Genomic DNA, 14,751 nt, shown 5'->3' on the forward strand with positions numbered 1-14,751 from the left:
CCGAATATCAATTTCCCCAAAATTCAAATTTACGTTGGAGAATTTGGCCACTGAAATAGGAAAGTCCAACTTTGACTTGGACTTGGATTTTGTCTAAAATATACAAAGACATGTTTTGGTTAAAATCGTTCAAGATAACAACAAAATAAGAAAGTTTGGTGTTGACTTTGATTTGCATCTTGGGATTAACGTGCGTGTCAGGCAAGATAGGAAACAAAATCTTACGTGAAGTCGGCAAAAGAATAAGGGTCTCACTTATGGTATATAGACTTGTGGTCGTGGGTGGTCTGTCACTGATTATTCATCGTTTGATGAATGGATTATAGATTCCGGTTGTTCTTTTCATATTACACCAAATAGAAACTTGTTTACTACTTATCAATGCATAGATGGTAGTAAAGTACAGTTGGGGAACAACCCTAAATGCGATGTCATCGGTGTTGGCAATGTTAAAATCAGAATGCATGATGGTATCATGAGTACATTGACCATAGTAAGATATGTTCCAGAGTTGAAGAATAACTTAATTTCCTTGAGTGCCCTGCATTCAGTTGGGTATTGATATATTTCAGAATGTGGAATTTTAAAAATTGTTCGAGGTGCTTCGATAATAATGAAAAGAATAAAGCACAATGGCCTATATGAGCTTCAAGGTGAGACAGTGACAAATTTTGCTATGGAGACGTCGGATGCATCTGTGCGAGAGTCTGAATTATGGCATATGCATTTGGGGCACATTGGCAAGAGAAGCCTGAAGGTTTTAAGTGAAAAGAATCTGCTATGTGGTTATGTTCCTAACGAATTGAATGTATGTAGATGCTGTGATTTAGATCAGCGGCGGAAAGTGCAGTTTAGTACGACTATCAAAGAAACCATGGAAATTGTAGAGTTAATTCACTTGAATGTTCGTAGGTTGTCACGGTTTCCTTCAAGAAAAAAGTGCACACACTTCGCATGTGAAAGAGAAATAATGAAGCGAATTACAAAAAACGCATTCAAAGGTTTCTTCTATTTTTAGAAAAACAAGAAAGACGTTTGACTTATAAAATATTACGAGGATTTAAATTTAAACAGAGAAAGTGTTAAGAGATTATAAGAATTCCTAATTTTAGTGCTAATTTACTTTCAAATCACGATTTCACTTTTCATGGACAATAAAGCATCATCATTCACTGTGCATTTCACAAATTTTAATACCAAAATTTGGCGTTGAAATCAGAATTTTATCATATGGAGAGAGGTAAAGGGGAGATTTGAAAGTGATCTTTTACAAAATTAAACATTTTATTGGTAAACTTTTTCATCTAATGATAATTGTCTACTTATGTACCAGATTGTAACTTATTTCCTCAGCTACGCTCATGAGTCAATAACCGGCAATAACCACTCGCCTCAGCTGCCGCCCCTGCCCGCCTCAACTGCGCTACCCTCCATCGCCAGCCATCACTGTCGTTCCTCCCATCGGAGTCGTCAGATCCGATGGACACAGGGATAATTAATGTGAACAAGCAAAATGATCTCCAAAGCAACAGTTAAGACATGTATTTGATTTATTAAAATATACATGTATTTGTTTCGTTCACTTAGGAATCAAAGTTGGTGTAATCCTCAGAAGTCATCACTCGTTGCCACCTGGAATTTGAAAATTATTACAATGGCTCACTCCTCTGCGTCCATCTTTGCTTCAGTGGATTTCACAGCCATCCACTTTTAGTTCACCAAAGTAGAGGGAAGCGTGTGGTACGGTTCATCATCACAGATGGAGAAAAAAATGGCAATTGGAAGAACAGTCAAATGAAAAGCAACTTGAAATTGGATTGCACGCCATTGGACTAAGGGGATATTTTCACCTAGAAGAACCTAATACTCAATTTTCCACAATGAGGATGAATGTGATCCATCAACTGCATACTTCAGTTGAGGCGATACGTTCGATTAATCCGGTGTTTGGAAAACTTGGACTTCAGATAGAGTAGCAAGTCCTTATGCCTTGACTGCTTTCTCTCCAGCACCCGGATGTAAGCGACAAAGCCAAGCCACTCGACTTCTCCCTCCTCCAGCTGAAGAACCGAGCGAAGAGAAGGACCGAGATGCACCGTGCGCATCCTCTTCTTTATCAGACAGAACATGTGCCTGGTAATTCAATTGATCAAAGAGCAAAACAGAAATACCATTCAAACATTTGAGGAAAAACTTGGGTGATTTTATGCAAGTGTAAATCTTGCTTTCTCGAGAATTTACATGTGAGCAACTCGAAATGAAAATGCCAAGTAAGGAAAGAACTTTTTGGTAAATTTGATTCGGATGAAGATAATAAATACTGATTCCAGTGAAACCCTTGAACATACTGAGACAATTGACGGAAGTAAAACCACTAGCTTATTGGGAAGAAATGGATGCCACTACCTGAAAGACGTCTCAATCATCTTCATATATGAACTCGCCTTAATCTTGCAAATGTATGATAAATCTCGGACATAGCAATGGAACTTCATGGCACAGAGCAGAAAAACCTGATAGATATTTAATCTGACGACAGCTGCTGAATTAATATTCGAATCGAAAAATATAGGATGGCATTTAGGCCTCAGAAAATCGCATAACTTAGTCTTCAAATAAGAACCAGGTTTTCCTTGCCAACGGACAGCAAGAGCAGAACGCAGATGGGTTTTTTGATACCTGCTAACAGCGAACGGAATTACTCCACTAGATAATTAGGAGTTATCATGAAAAGCTAATACTCCGTGAAAATTCCTGATGTGCTTTTTCCTTTCTTGTTAGCAACTCGTTTTAACACCTAGTATCAGTAAAATACTTGTCGTATACTGATGCAATAAAATGGAAATAGCCCAATTGCATACTTACCTAAGATATCGATCACTATTATTATGTGATGAAAAAACAGAACAATCTCTCATTCATGCAAAATATCATGCAAGTAAGTAAGATATTGCATTTGCACAATATAAATGAAATAAGAAGCATTAGACATACATGTGGACACGACGCAGCTGCGATGGATAATCCACGACCAGCTGATGCTTCCTTCGTGATTTACAAGTTTGCTAGAATTAGAAGTTTCACTATCAGTAACTTTTAAGTCTCCTTAGTTATTCACACATAATAATCATCCCAAAGGCATAAGAAAACCATGCAGCTATAAGATACACCTATGCACCAAAACCTCTTCACTAGAAGCACAATCCCAGGATAATAATGAGCCAAAGGAATAATGAGAATATAACCTTGTGTAATCTGCCTGAACCTCTAAACTGGCACAGTTTAAAAGCAGGCCACTCCATCGCAGAAATGAATTACCACTTCCATCAATGAAAACCCTGTGAGATTGAATCCTTGACTCGGAGTGGGTACCAACATCAAAATTCAAAGAGAACTTCTCCTCATTCATAATGCAATTATAATCCCGAAATCCTCTTTTGAGCCTCAAGAAAAACTAGCGGCCTGTCTTTTGAGGTCGATATAAAAAGAATGTCATCAATAAATCTGAGAAGCAGAAAATTAGGATGGGGTAAATTATCCATCTCCAAGATAGTAACTGCCTCAGAACCAGAAATACCCTGACAACTTTGTCTGGTAGAAAAACCATCAGTGGCAGATTCAGGAGCCTTTTCCAGGAAAGGAAAACGACACTTCGTTCAAGATGCCCATAGTACAATGAGCAAAGAAGAGAGGATATAATACTTCCTTGAGGGATACCAACACCTTGTAGATAGAAGTTTTTGTCAAATTGTAGGACATTGCGCTTCACATGCTCGATTAGATTAAAAAAGAGCTCTTCTCGTTTTACAAACCTGCTTTCCTGATGCATCAAAAGGAAGAACATGAGTCGTGTAACTTCCTCCAGGAACAGAAAGAGAAGCAGACAAAAAGAGGAATAGATGTGCTCAATCAACGATCTGACCTCAGAAGAATTAATTTACAGGACACATAATTTACAGGACACACAGGAAACAGTTCCACAAAAAACATTAAAAAACAGATAGTTGGAGTACTTCCAATCCTCCTACAAAATACTTTCCTTTCCCAGTCTCCGAAATTTATTAAGTGCAGATCACCTGGTTTACAGGAAATTCATGGTTCAGAAAAATCAGGCATCAGAAATGAGGCTGAATTGACTTCCTAATGCTCTAGGTCTAAATAAAATGATCAACATGTAGTCTTTTATCAGTTCTTATTGCTTTTCTCCCAGTTGCGCTCCTTTTCTTAAATCTTCTAAAGAAAATATAACATCGAAAAAGGTTCCACTTCCACACAGTAATGGTTTTATTGGTTTAGCCAGTTCATCCAGTTTTGACGAGTTATTCATCAAGTCCAGGATGGCAAATTGAACTGGACTGGACCGGCACTTGATAATCAGTTAAATAAAGTGCACTCTTATTTTTCCAAACAGTGTTCTCCTCTGGTCCAAATTCCCTCTGCTCCTTCCTTCCTCTCATACTATCTTTGTTCTTAAAAGGTATTTTAGAAAGTCCAATCCAAAGACTTAAACCGATAGGTGGAGGGAGACTACATGATTATAAGGCCAATTGGAACCCCTTAAACAAGCGAAGTGAGATATTTTAACGCTCCCTTCCGATATGCAAACCAGACTGAGAACGGCGAGTGGAAATGACAATCATAGAAGACCTCATGGGCAAAATAAATCGGGCCGGAACCTGGCCCTAATATCATGTTAGAAAGTCTAATTTAAATGTTTAAAACGATAGGTGGAGGAAGACAACATACATATAAGGTCTATGAATACCTCTTTGATAAGCGATATTTTAATAGTGAAAATAGTTTATCACTTGATTAGATGACCACAAACGACATAATTCCTGAAAAAGAGAAGCAGTGTCATCATGAAACTACTCCAAGCCATGACAATGCAGAGCATCACCGACAAGTAATTGGCCTATAATGCAATATATCAAATGTTCCCTCATGGTTTAAGAATTGAAAGAACTCACAAACTCATCAAGGGAAAATGACCAACCTCAAAGTTAATATAATACCAAAACTTAGGTCCCTGATTCTAACATTAGGAGTGCATCATGATACCTTTTTAAAGGAAGACAAAGTTGAATGACTCAGTTTATTTGCGCCGATTTGACCATTTCATCAGGTCAATACCAACTGAATTTGGTTTTGGACCAATGGCACTTAATGGTTTGAACTGGTCCAACTTACCACTTCTTGGTCCACCCAATCAAACCAGCCCCCTTGGTCTGGTTATAAAAACACCAGTGTAAATTTCCTTTCTTTTGCACAGCCCGTCCAATTTTTGATAGGGGTGGACCACTCTTGAAACAGTCAAGAAAGTTATATACTGATAAAGAACCCACAGTATCTTAAGTACGCCTTTCTCCGAAAAGATGAATGACATTTTTCTACTGGAAATCAGAGTATGTGTAATTGGATGCATCATCAATGAATATGGATGAACAACTATAAGCCTTCTCACAGAATAAAATTGTGCTTTCCACATTCAAACTGCACGAAAGAGAAACAGAAAGGTAGAAAAAAAACCTACATTCAAGATACTCTAATGAACCTAAGCTACTCTCATGAACTCCCAATTATTAAGTGATGATACAAAATGACATCTCCGACAAATGAAAGTTTCGTGCAACTTCATGGAAACATGAACTCTGTACAAGTGCAAGTTCATGTTAGTAATGGAACTTACCGCTCATGCTAAATTAATCATGGCCTATGTACATTGACTAAGAATACCTATTAAAAAGTGGATTTCAACTTCCATATCTACGCATGGCCAGAAAAGCAAATCCATTTCCTTCATACTGTCAACAGCTATATAAATTATAAATTTCTTGGCACAAGAAAATAGCGCACCAACCAACAAACCAGCAAAACAATTGCATGGACCAACACTGAAAAGCAAACTAATGAGCAGGACATGGAAAATTTGTGCAAATCTTAAACAGGCGATATGGCATTAGATAAAGTGGTAACTTATCCGACTTATCAGCTCATAATTTTTTTCAGGGGTTAAAATAAACTGCCAGTGTGACTTTCCTGCATCTGATATACCTGGTTTGTAAGAACACCATGTAATGAGCTGGAGAAGAAACAGGGAGCCAATCTTCTTGGTCGAGTGCGAACATGTTCTCCAACCAAATTTAGATTATGATGAACCCACAACGCTTTCTTTCTGAGGACAATTTCAGAAGACTCCTCCAAAAGATAAGCAGGTTCTGTTATTACATCTTGCAATATGCTTAATAGCTTATCTTGGTTGATAGAGTCGAATGCTTTGGATACATCAGACACTACAATGAACATATCAGGTAACTTTGTTGCACCATTCTTCATACCAACCAAAAAAGGGCAAAGCTTTCTGTAAACATCGTTGTAGTCAAATACTGATGACCCTAACTTTTCTGATTCTTCAACCTTCAAACTTTTCAAAACAGTGTGCATATCACGGAGAACACTATTCGCAGATCTGAAATGTTTAAACTTAACTGCTTTTTCCTGAAACTGCCTGCTATTCAAAGTTTGGCAACATTGATCATTGTAATGTGACTTCCTTGCTGGAATAGAAGATGAAGCTTTAAGGTTTGCAAGCATCCTCAAACCATTTTCTTTTGGACGAAATCTAAGCTTTGAGAAACCAAAAGATCTTCTGCCCAAAATCCTTCTAACAGACCCATCACTCAAGCAAGTGTAGCTCTTATCTTTCAAGTGACTCATAACTCTGCTTGACAAACTCTCCCATATTGACTTCCGAAAATAAAACACATCCTGCTTTCCATGTTCACTTTCAGTGACATAAAAGTTGGCCTGCACCAGTGGAACAACTAGACATGAAAAGAACCAGTAAATCCATCTTTCGAGAAGTGTATGTCTCAGGATTGACATCATTTTATTCAGTTCATTGCTTCCATTTCTATATATGTCTATATTCTCCCCTACAGCATACTGAAGCACCTGATCATTGGATCGAATAGAAAGATACTTGAATAGAAACATAAAACTTACTGCTTGTAACTTATGCATACATTGCTTCAGAGAAAATTGCTCAAATCTCCGCAGTTCAATGAATTTGTAAATGTTTCTCCTCAATTTTCTCCAATTAATAGGAGCACCTAATAGTTCTACAGGAACTATACTCCTACAAACAGCCCATATGAATGCCACGACCTGGCTCTTTGAACAATATGACTTCAGTTCCTCAAACTCAGTAAAATTTCTTTCCAACTTATTTTCATGACACTTCAAGTCATATCTGGGTAGCTTATCAACAAATTCAAACCCCTGAAAATGACAGACATTTAAAAGAAACCATGTTTCTATTAGAGACCACAAGGAATTTCAAAATCATGGATTATGATACATACAATTTATTACAATAGAGAAGTATGTAAAAGGAATTTAGAAAATAAGCTCACAGGCGTCATCCAAAACAAACAGTCAATTGAGATTAACGACCAAACTATGTTCTTGAAAACGGGTATGGAAAAACATTCATATTCCATACAAAATGGGAGTTTCCAACACTTACCTCATTAAGGTATCCCACAAAGCTCAAATGCAGGCTCTCAATGGGCTTACATACATGTACTCTTCCATTTACAAGCTTAAGTTTTTTTGTTGGATTTTTTAACATGGTACCACAGCCAAGTCTGGCCCCATTACTTCACATACGAGGCTCCCCGTCTATCAATTTTTACGTGTCATTTTCAATCTAGTTTGCACATGAAAGGGGTTGTCAGAGCATCCCGACATCGCTTGAATACAGGGTTTCAATAGGTTTTAGAGACATGCAGAGTTCCTCCGCCAGATATTTAAACTTTTGGTTTTTCCTTCGCTACCTCTATTAGCAAAATACTTATGTTTTTGCATATAATAGGCATAAGTACATGATTTTGACAAAACTTTTTTTCCTGCACAATTCTAAACATACAGAAGAATGCTTGTTCTTTCTAGTAAGCAATTTATGGGTTAAACAGATATCGTACCACACTTCACTGAAGTACTTTTTTTATTTTTTTTGGTAATATATCACTGAAGTACTTTGATTTCTAACCTAGCATATCTATTTTTCAGTCATGAAATTATGTAACATGTCAAACGTCACGTATATACAAATCATTTCTTTGACTAGTGGCCTGAGGGCACTCGTCCAACAACCAATTGAGGAAATTATACTATTCCCAATGCACTCATTAACACAATACCATTCACAAGACACTGATCGTATCACACCAAATTCAACCAAATAAACAAAACACATTCACATAATTTTGATTTCTCATTGGATAGATGAAAAAGAGTGACAAAAATTTAATTTCCAGATGTCCACATTTTTTAATATTTATTTGATTTACATTAGCGAAAATTCAAATTTTCTCAATTACTAGCCACTTAAAGTAGAGTCATTATCCTACCAATATCTCGAATCATATTGATTTTCCCCATATATTACTATCAAAGTCGGTTACAACAGTATGCTTTTGGAAAGCTCACCTCTTTGAACATTAGGATACATAACTAGCAAAGTCAAAGTGATGCATCCTTGTAATTGCAAAGAAAACTATTTCTGAGTTTCACATCATCTTTCTCAACATCACAGCTAATAATACAAGGATTTCAGACCAACTAAACCCCCATTCCCAAGTTGGATGGTTTAGTAATACTCTGTGAGAGTTTTTTTTTCTTCATACCTGAAAAGATAATTCTAAAGCTAATGATAACTAAAAACATATTGCCAGAAGCTCCAGTCGAAAGCCTAGATAGAATGACTTGAAGAAGACATAAAGATCGTATCCAAATACTTATTGTGACAGAGTAAGGCAAAATGCACAATATGTTGCCTGTTCTCCAATAATGACTAAAAGAGCATCCACATAAACAACAGGAAATTTAGGAGTACCGAACCTCTGATATGGAGTGAGCATTCCCCGAAGCATCTCGAACTGATGTAGGAGGAGGACAATGCTTATCCAGTAATCTCGAATACTGGCAACATTGCTTCTTGCGAATTAGGGTCTTAAGCAAGTGAATCATGGAGTGGTACCTAGGGAACCTCAGGAAGAAAAGAAAATTAAAATGTAATAACACTCACACCAGATTAATGTATCATTATAAATGCAATATTTCCTATTTTCCCTCCAAAGTCCAAAGATATAGCTTGTTGAAACACGTCCCATCATAAATGCATCATCTTCTTATATTCCTTCCACTTGTAGGACTCTGTAACTCTGTCGAAACTCTAACATAATGCCCCAGACATAGTATATAATTACAGTTCATTCAGCAAACTACCCACTTCACTTCATCCATGTTCACATGACACCATTCAGTTTCTAAATTCTACCACTCTATGTGCCAAACAAGTCCAAAGGTCATCCAAAAATTGAAACAATATTAAGGACCATATGGATGGTGCACCCCTCCCTCTTCTTCCTCCTCTCCATATGGAGAGAAGTATAATATTACTTTAGAGGTAGTTGACAGTGACAGGCTGTAGTTTCCTTCAGGAAATTAAAGCGTCTGTTCACCTTCAAATCGAATCCACTCTCAAATATGAGACTGCCTTCAACTAAGATATATCAAGCCCAGTTACCAGGATGTGCTCCATGATAACCATACGAAGAAAAAAAAAAGGTATTTTTAACTCCCATCAGCATGTTCTCGTGCATTGTTCTCCCTAATTGCTGAGAGAAATGACAGCATAGCAATGGAACAGGCATCTATTGAAGCCTCCTCATCACCAAAACTTCTGTTTGCTCTCTTTCCAAAGTAAATTTTACTTTTTCTATTTTATTTGTCCTTGATGTCGACAAAGATTTCCACCTAGAACAATGTCCAATTTTTTTTCCCATAAAAAGTAAGAAAATAGGACCTTCTCATATTGATCACCAATGCTCACACTAAAAGAAACTTCTATATTTGCACGTCTTGATAGTTGATCTTTTTCCTTCGTTTAAAATTTTCAAGCACATGCTTTTAGAGATAATGATGAGAGTAATGATTTATTGAATCATAGTAATTTTATTGAATTGATGAAGCTTTTGGCATCTTATGATTACAGCTAGTACCATATTCAAAAGTATATCTTATATGTATTGGCAAAAAACCGTAAAAATAAATAATTAATTAATTAATTAATTGAGAGATAATGATGAAAAACATATAGAAAAGATTAGAATGCATCTAGGAGCGTCATAATGGCCATTGATTTAAAATTTGTGGGTAGAAGTGGTGAACAAGATTGAATCTTTTTGTCTTTCTTTATATTTTAGATACTACTGCTATGACTGAAGAATCAAATAATGTATGTTTCTTTTAGTTCATAACATAAATAAGATGTCAAGGTAATGATGGAGCAAGTAACGTGCACACTGAATGGAGAGTTTCTTCTAAAGAGTATCATCATGCATACAGTATTCGTTCCCTTGTTCATCATATTTAATTGGCAGTAGTTGGAGCAGCCAAATTAGTTAGCTTTCTTAGCGAAGTTTATTGTCAATCTTAGTAGTTATAACAACAGAGATTTCTTAGCACCCAACTTTGAGAAAAATTAATAGCACCACACAGCTAATGCCAATTCGAAGACAGAGATCAAGACAATCGACATAGTATGCATTTCCATTCACCATGCATTTAACTTGCTTCATCATATCCTTGACCTCTTGTCCTCTTTACATCAAGGTTATGACCAAAAAACAGGATTAGTTCATTCTCCAAAGTCATGTCAGTAAAATCTTTAGCATGGACAAAATCTAAAACTTTGTCTTGTGCACAACACTCTCTATCTGCAAATACTAAAACAATGGTCATATGTTCCCTCCCAGACTCATCACCATCTTCATCAATAATTATTCAATACTTTTCACCACCAATCTCTTCACAGCTTTTGCATCTTCTAGCCAAAAATTTATAAAATCTACTTTGAATGCTAGGATATACTAAGCCTTATCAGGATCATCATCAAGCACACAATTGACAACTTTCCATAGGTAAAAGTTGAATCTTTATAATTCAATAGAGTTATCACGATTCAATGAATTATGACTGTTATCAATTCCTCCAAGAAAACATGCTTGAAATGTGAGCCACCTGGCAGCATCAACTAGAGTCTTAAATCGAAAATGATTCTTTGCAATTAGAGGATCTTTTGTTGAAGACTATTTTCGCATATTGAGATTGATCCATCAAATTATCACAAGCTTATACCAATATTCTAGCTGGTTGAGACGTACTCCAATAGAAAGAGCAGTCTTTATCATTAACTATGAATGCATCTACGCCAGATTTAACGATCAACTAATTATTTAAGGCATAACAAGGAAAATAAAAAGGATATCAGAAAAGGGATATCAGAAAGGACCTTGCTTTTCATATATGATCATCCAATTTATCGCATTGATCAATGGACTCCTTACAAATTGACCAATGTAATCACAAATCAAATTCTAAACAAAAAGCATCAATATATCTTTCTGAGCTTTAAGAAGATATTGCTCGAGTTCAGTGGACTTACTATTTGACATAGCAGATGATGCAATGAATTCTAAAGATTAATTGTTTTTTTTTTCCTTTTGATAACTGCATCAATAGAAGGCTTTTCCATATCAATCTCGCCCTAGATTCTATTTCGCCTATCACGTCAATAAAAAAAGTAGTCGAGAAATCACATACATTAAAAAAAAAAATCACATACAACAGGATAGAAAATCAAGACTTGCAAACATCAAAATTTCTTTGCAATAACTGATGGCTACAAGAAGGTCCTGAGACTTGTGGGTGTCAATCTTGGAATAATGGAAACAAGTAAAAATGCATTAAAAGAAAGGTAAAACTGACAGAGGATGAGGAGACAAGTGTCAATGGAAGAAGACAAATTTGGCAAAGATAGAAATGAAGAAAACCGAGGTGCCTCCAATAAATTGTACTTTCTATACAATTAGAGAGAGAGAGAAGGACATGGAGAGCCTGGGAATATGCACTGATGGGATGCTAAAAGTGATCTTTTAAGTTATGGAAGAAATCTTGGTGACTAGGTTGTGATAAATCTTAGATGAAGGCAATCCAATCATGCCTTATATATCCTGCAGTGACATGCATGTTGAAATCGTAGCAAAATAAACAATGCATCAACCTTCCTGCGATATGCAAAAAAAAAATTATTGTTCACTGGCACTGCAAAGATATGGATTAAACCAATGCAATAAGGCCTAGTTATTTGCTTACAGGCATGTGGATCCACCGGGACAGAGAGAACTGTCATGTGAGCACGTGTTTGACTTGGTGTCAAGATCTATATTAGAAAATCCAAATAATTTTTGGAGGAGAATAAGTGAACCAGCTGCACTAGGCTTCAAAGTATTTAGAATATCTGCAGAGCATTAAGAATAGCATGAGTCCTTTACACTAAAAAGACATGGATCATTGCACGTTACTACGAATCAATAAATTTTTAAGTTTTCAACTTGTATTTGTATTGCATACATGTATCATCCGAATACCAACTTGCAGCTGATCAAGCATTCTGTAAAACAGGCTCAATATAGTGACAAAACACTCTCAGTTACATTTCAGAAAATGGATTACTAGGTGGGATGGGGTAATGGAACGGAAGAAGAAAGAAAAACAAAATGGAAAGGCATTCAATCTCCTATCAGCTACGACAGATATAATATTGGAGTGACTGGAATTCAAGATTGTCCTTGAAATAAACTATAAGGAAGAAAAATGAGAAAGCACTTTGAAATTAGTAATATATTCACATATAGAGCCCATGCTCGCATATGCCAAGAAAATGCAAGAGAATGATATACTACAAGCTAGTTTTCACAAGCATCCTCAGGACCTTCATTTTAGATGGAAATTACGGAAATACCAGGCAATGCATGAAGGACAGGCACAGGGGAAATGGCAAGACACTACCCAGAAATGCTCTCTTTCCTACCTATTCATAATTAAATGAGCATCAAAAGGGCTGTAGCAATAACATATCAACCAATTGGCAACTGGGAGGCATGAGAATTAAGACAATTAAGTGCAAAACAAACCAGAAAAAAAAAAAAAGCAAAAAAAAATAAAACAGCTCATCAAAAGACTAGAGATTCATTGTTAGTGGTATCACACGGTCTCCTCCAGCTCTACTGGAGGCAACAATTTTGTGAAGCAACCTTGTCTAACCAAAACACTTTTACTCACAAAGTTGAATGATAATGATAATGACAAGGGAGATAGGTCATATATCATGGGCTGCTTTATCACCTTTGCGCAACAAAGCTACAAAGAGGATTTTCCAGATATAACTCTGTCAATTTACGATCCTCATACACTAGTTTGTGTTGGTCCTCTTGAAACTAACTTTACCCTTCTGACATAAAATTTTTGTGCTCTCTATTGGCAACCAACTGTATCTAGAACATGGTATCACTCTGTATTTTGGCAGAAACTTCTACTACATGTCCAGTGTCATTGGCAATTGACCAAATCTTTGTTAAACTGCTCTTCTTAGTACCCAAAGAGCACAGTAGCATTCTATTAAGATGTTAAAGAAGACTGGTCTCCAATTTCCAGCTAAATTTTGGTGGGAATATGAGGTATAGAAATGCTGGGATCGTAGAAAGGGTCTTCATGAAATACCAAGTGATTCGTTGCAAGATGATATTCAGAGTTTGTGCAGAAAATAAAAACAGAAGCAATGAAAATGACAGCCTTGATCAATTATTGAGGTAAACTGATAGTTATCAGTGCTGTTCGCACACAATTAAAAATCGATGACAAGAACAGACTTAATCAATTTGTGTCCGATTATATAAAAAGCAGTGGTTACTATATTCATCAACTGGAGTTGCTTTGACAAACATAAAGACATTTCCAAGAAGAAAGGCACAAGAAGGATACGTTTTCTTGGAAAGCCTGTCGAAAGTGATGATTCCAGATCATAAAACATATCTTTTCTTTGAATTTGAGTGCCTTTGGCAAGTTTTTCAATTCCTACCAACAACTGACAGCAAGAGCACAACACTGGCATCTGCAGACAAAAAAAAAAAAAAAAACTGAGTAATACACACTAATTTATACTCAACATGATTACGCATGAGCACTGAGAAAATGATTAAAAATATATAAGCAAAGCATAACGGGATATAAATTGCCTATTTGTAAAGATTCAAAGCTCAAACCCAATCAAATAGAAGACAGCAGACAAAGGCAGTAAGTGTGAAGAAAGAGCACAAGATAAATCCATTAAAAACTACTCAGGCTCTATAGAGTCAACGAATTATGTCTAAATGACATTATGATTAATTGAAGGGCCTCAGTGAGTCACCAAAAAGCATAAGACAGAAAATATCAAAAAATATGCTATGACAAAATTTACATGCCCCTAAGCCAGCCCATAGTGGTAGCTATTATTATTCCATTTCCATGGAAAATCTGGAGCTCATTAATGATCAAAGATCAATAAGAAATATAATTCTTATCCATGTCGTTATGCTGCAGATTACATACAGCGAGTAGAACTGCTGTCAACACAACCCATGTATGCATTTAACTTTCTTTGAAGGATGAGAATTGATCCCCAACATTCTTTGCGGATATTCCTCTCCTTTACCATCTAAATGGTTCATACATATAAAAAAATACCTTATCATTAGCAAACTTTTGTCAGTCACAATGCCCAACATCTATTTTATTACAGTAAATAGAGTAGGAAAGACATCCATGACTTAACTTATCGATAATTCATCATAATTAATAAGC

At 36.2% G+C, this 14,751-nt stretch overlaps 1 protein-coding gene across 1 annotated transcript; it reads right to left on the reverse strand.

Moving 5' to 3' along the window:
• Positions 1-1,514: 1,514 nt before the first annotated feature.
• On the reverse strand, positions 1,515-14,020 carry LOC120290657 (telomerase reverse transcriptase-like). Its single transcript, XM_039307012.1, is given in 10 exon segments — positions 1,515-1,937; positions 1,940-2,133; positions 2,407-2,679; positions 3,246-3,455; positions 3,457-3,646; positions 3,649-3,820; positions 6,055-7,281; positions 8,905-9,043; positions 12,223-12,367; positions 13,891-14,020. Coding segments are annotated over 10 exon segments (2,757 nt in total). The 3' UTR covers positions 1,515-1,860.
• Positions 14,021-14,751: the final 731 nt, after the last annotated feature.

The sequence above is a fragment of the Eucalyptus grandis genome, chromosome 2 (assembly GCF_016545825.1).
Source record: "Eucalyptus grandis isolate ANBG69807.140 chromosome 2, ASM1654582v1, whole genome shotgun sequence".
Lineage (NCBI taxonomy): Eukaryota > Viridiplantae > Streptophyta > Magnoliopsida > Myrtales > Myrtaceae > Eucalyptus > Eucalyptus grandis.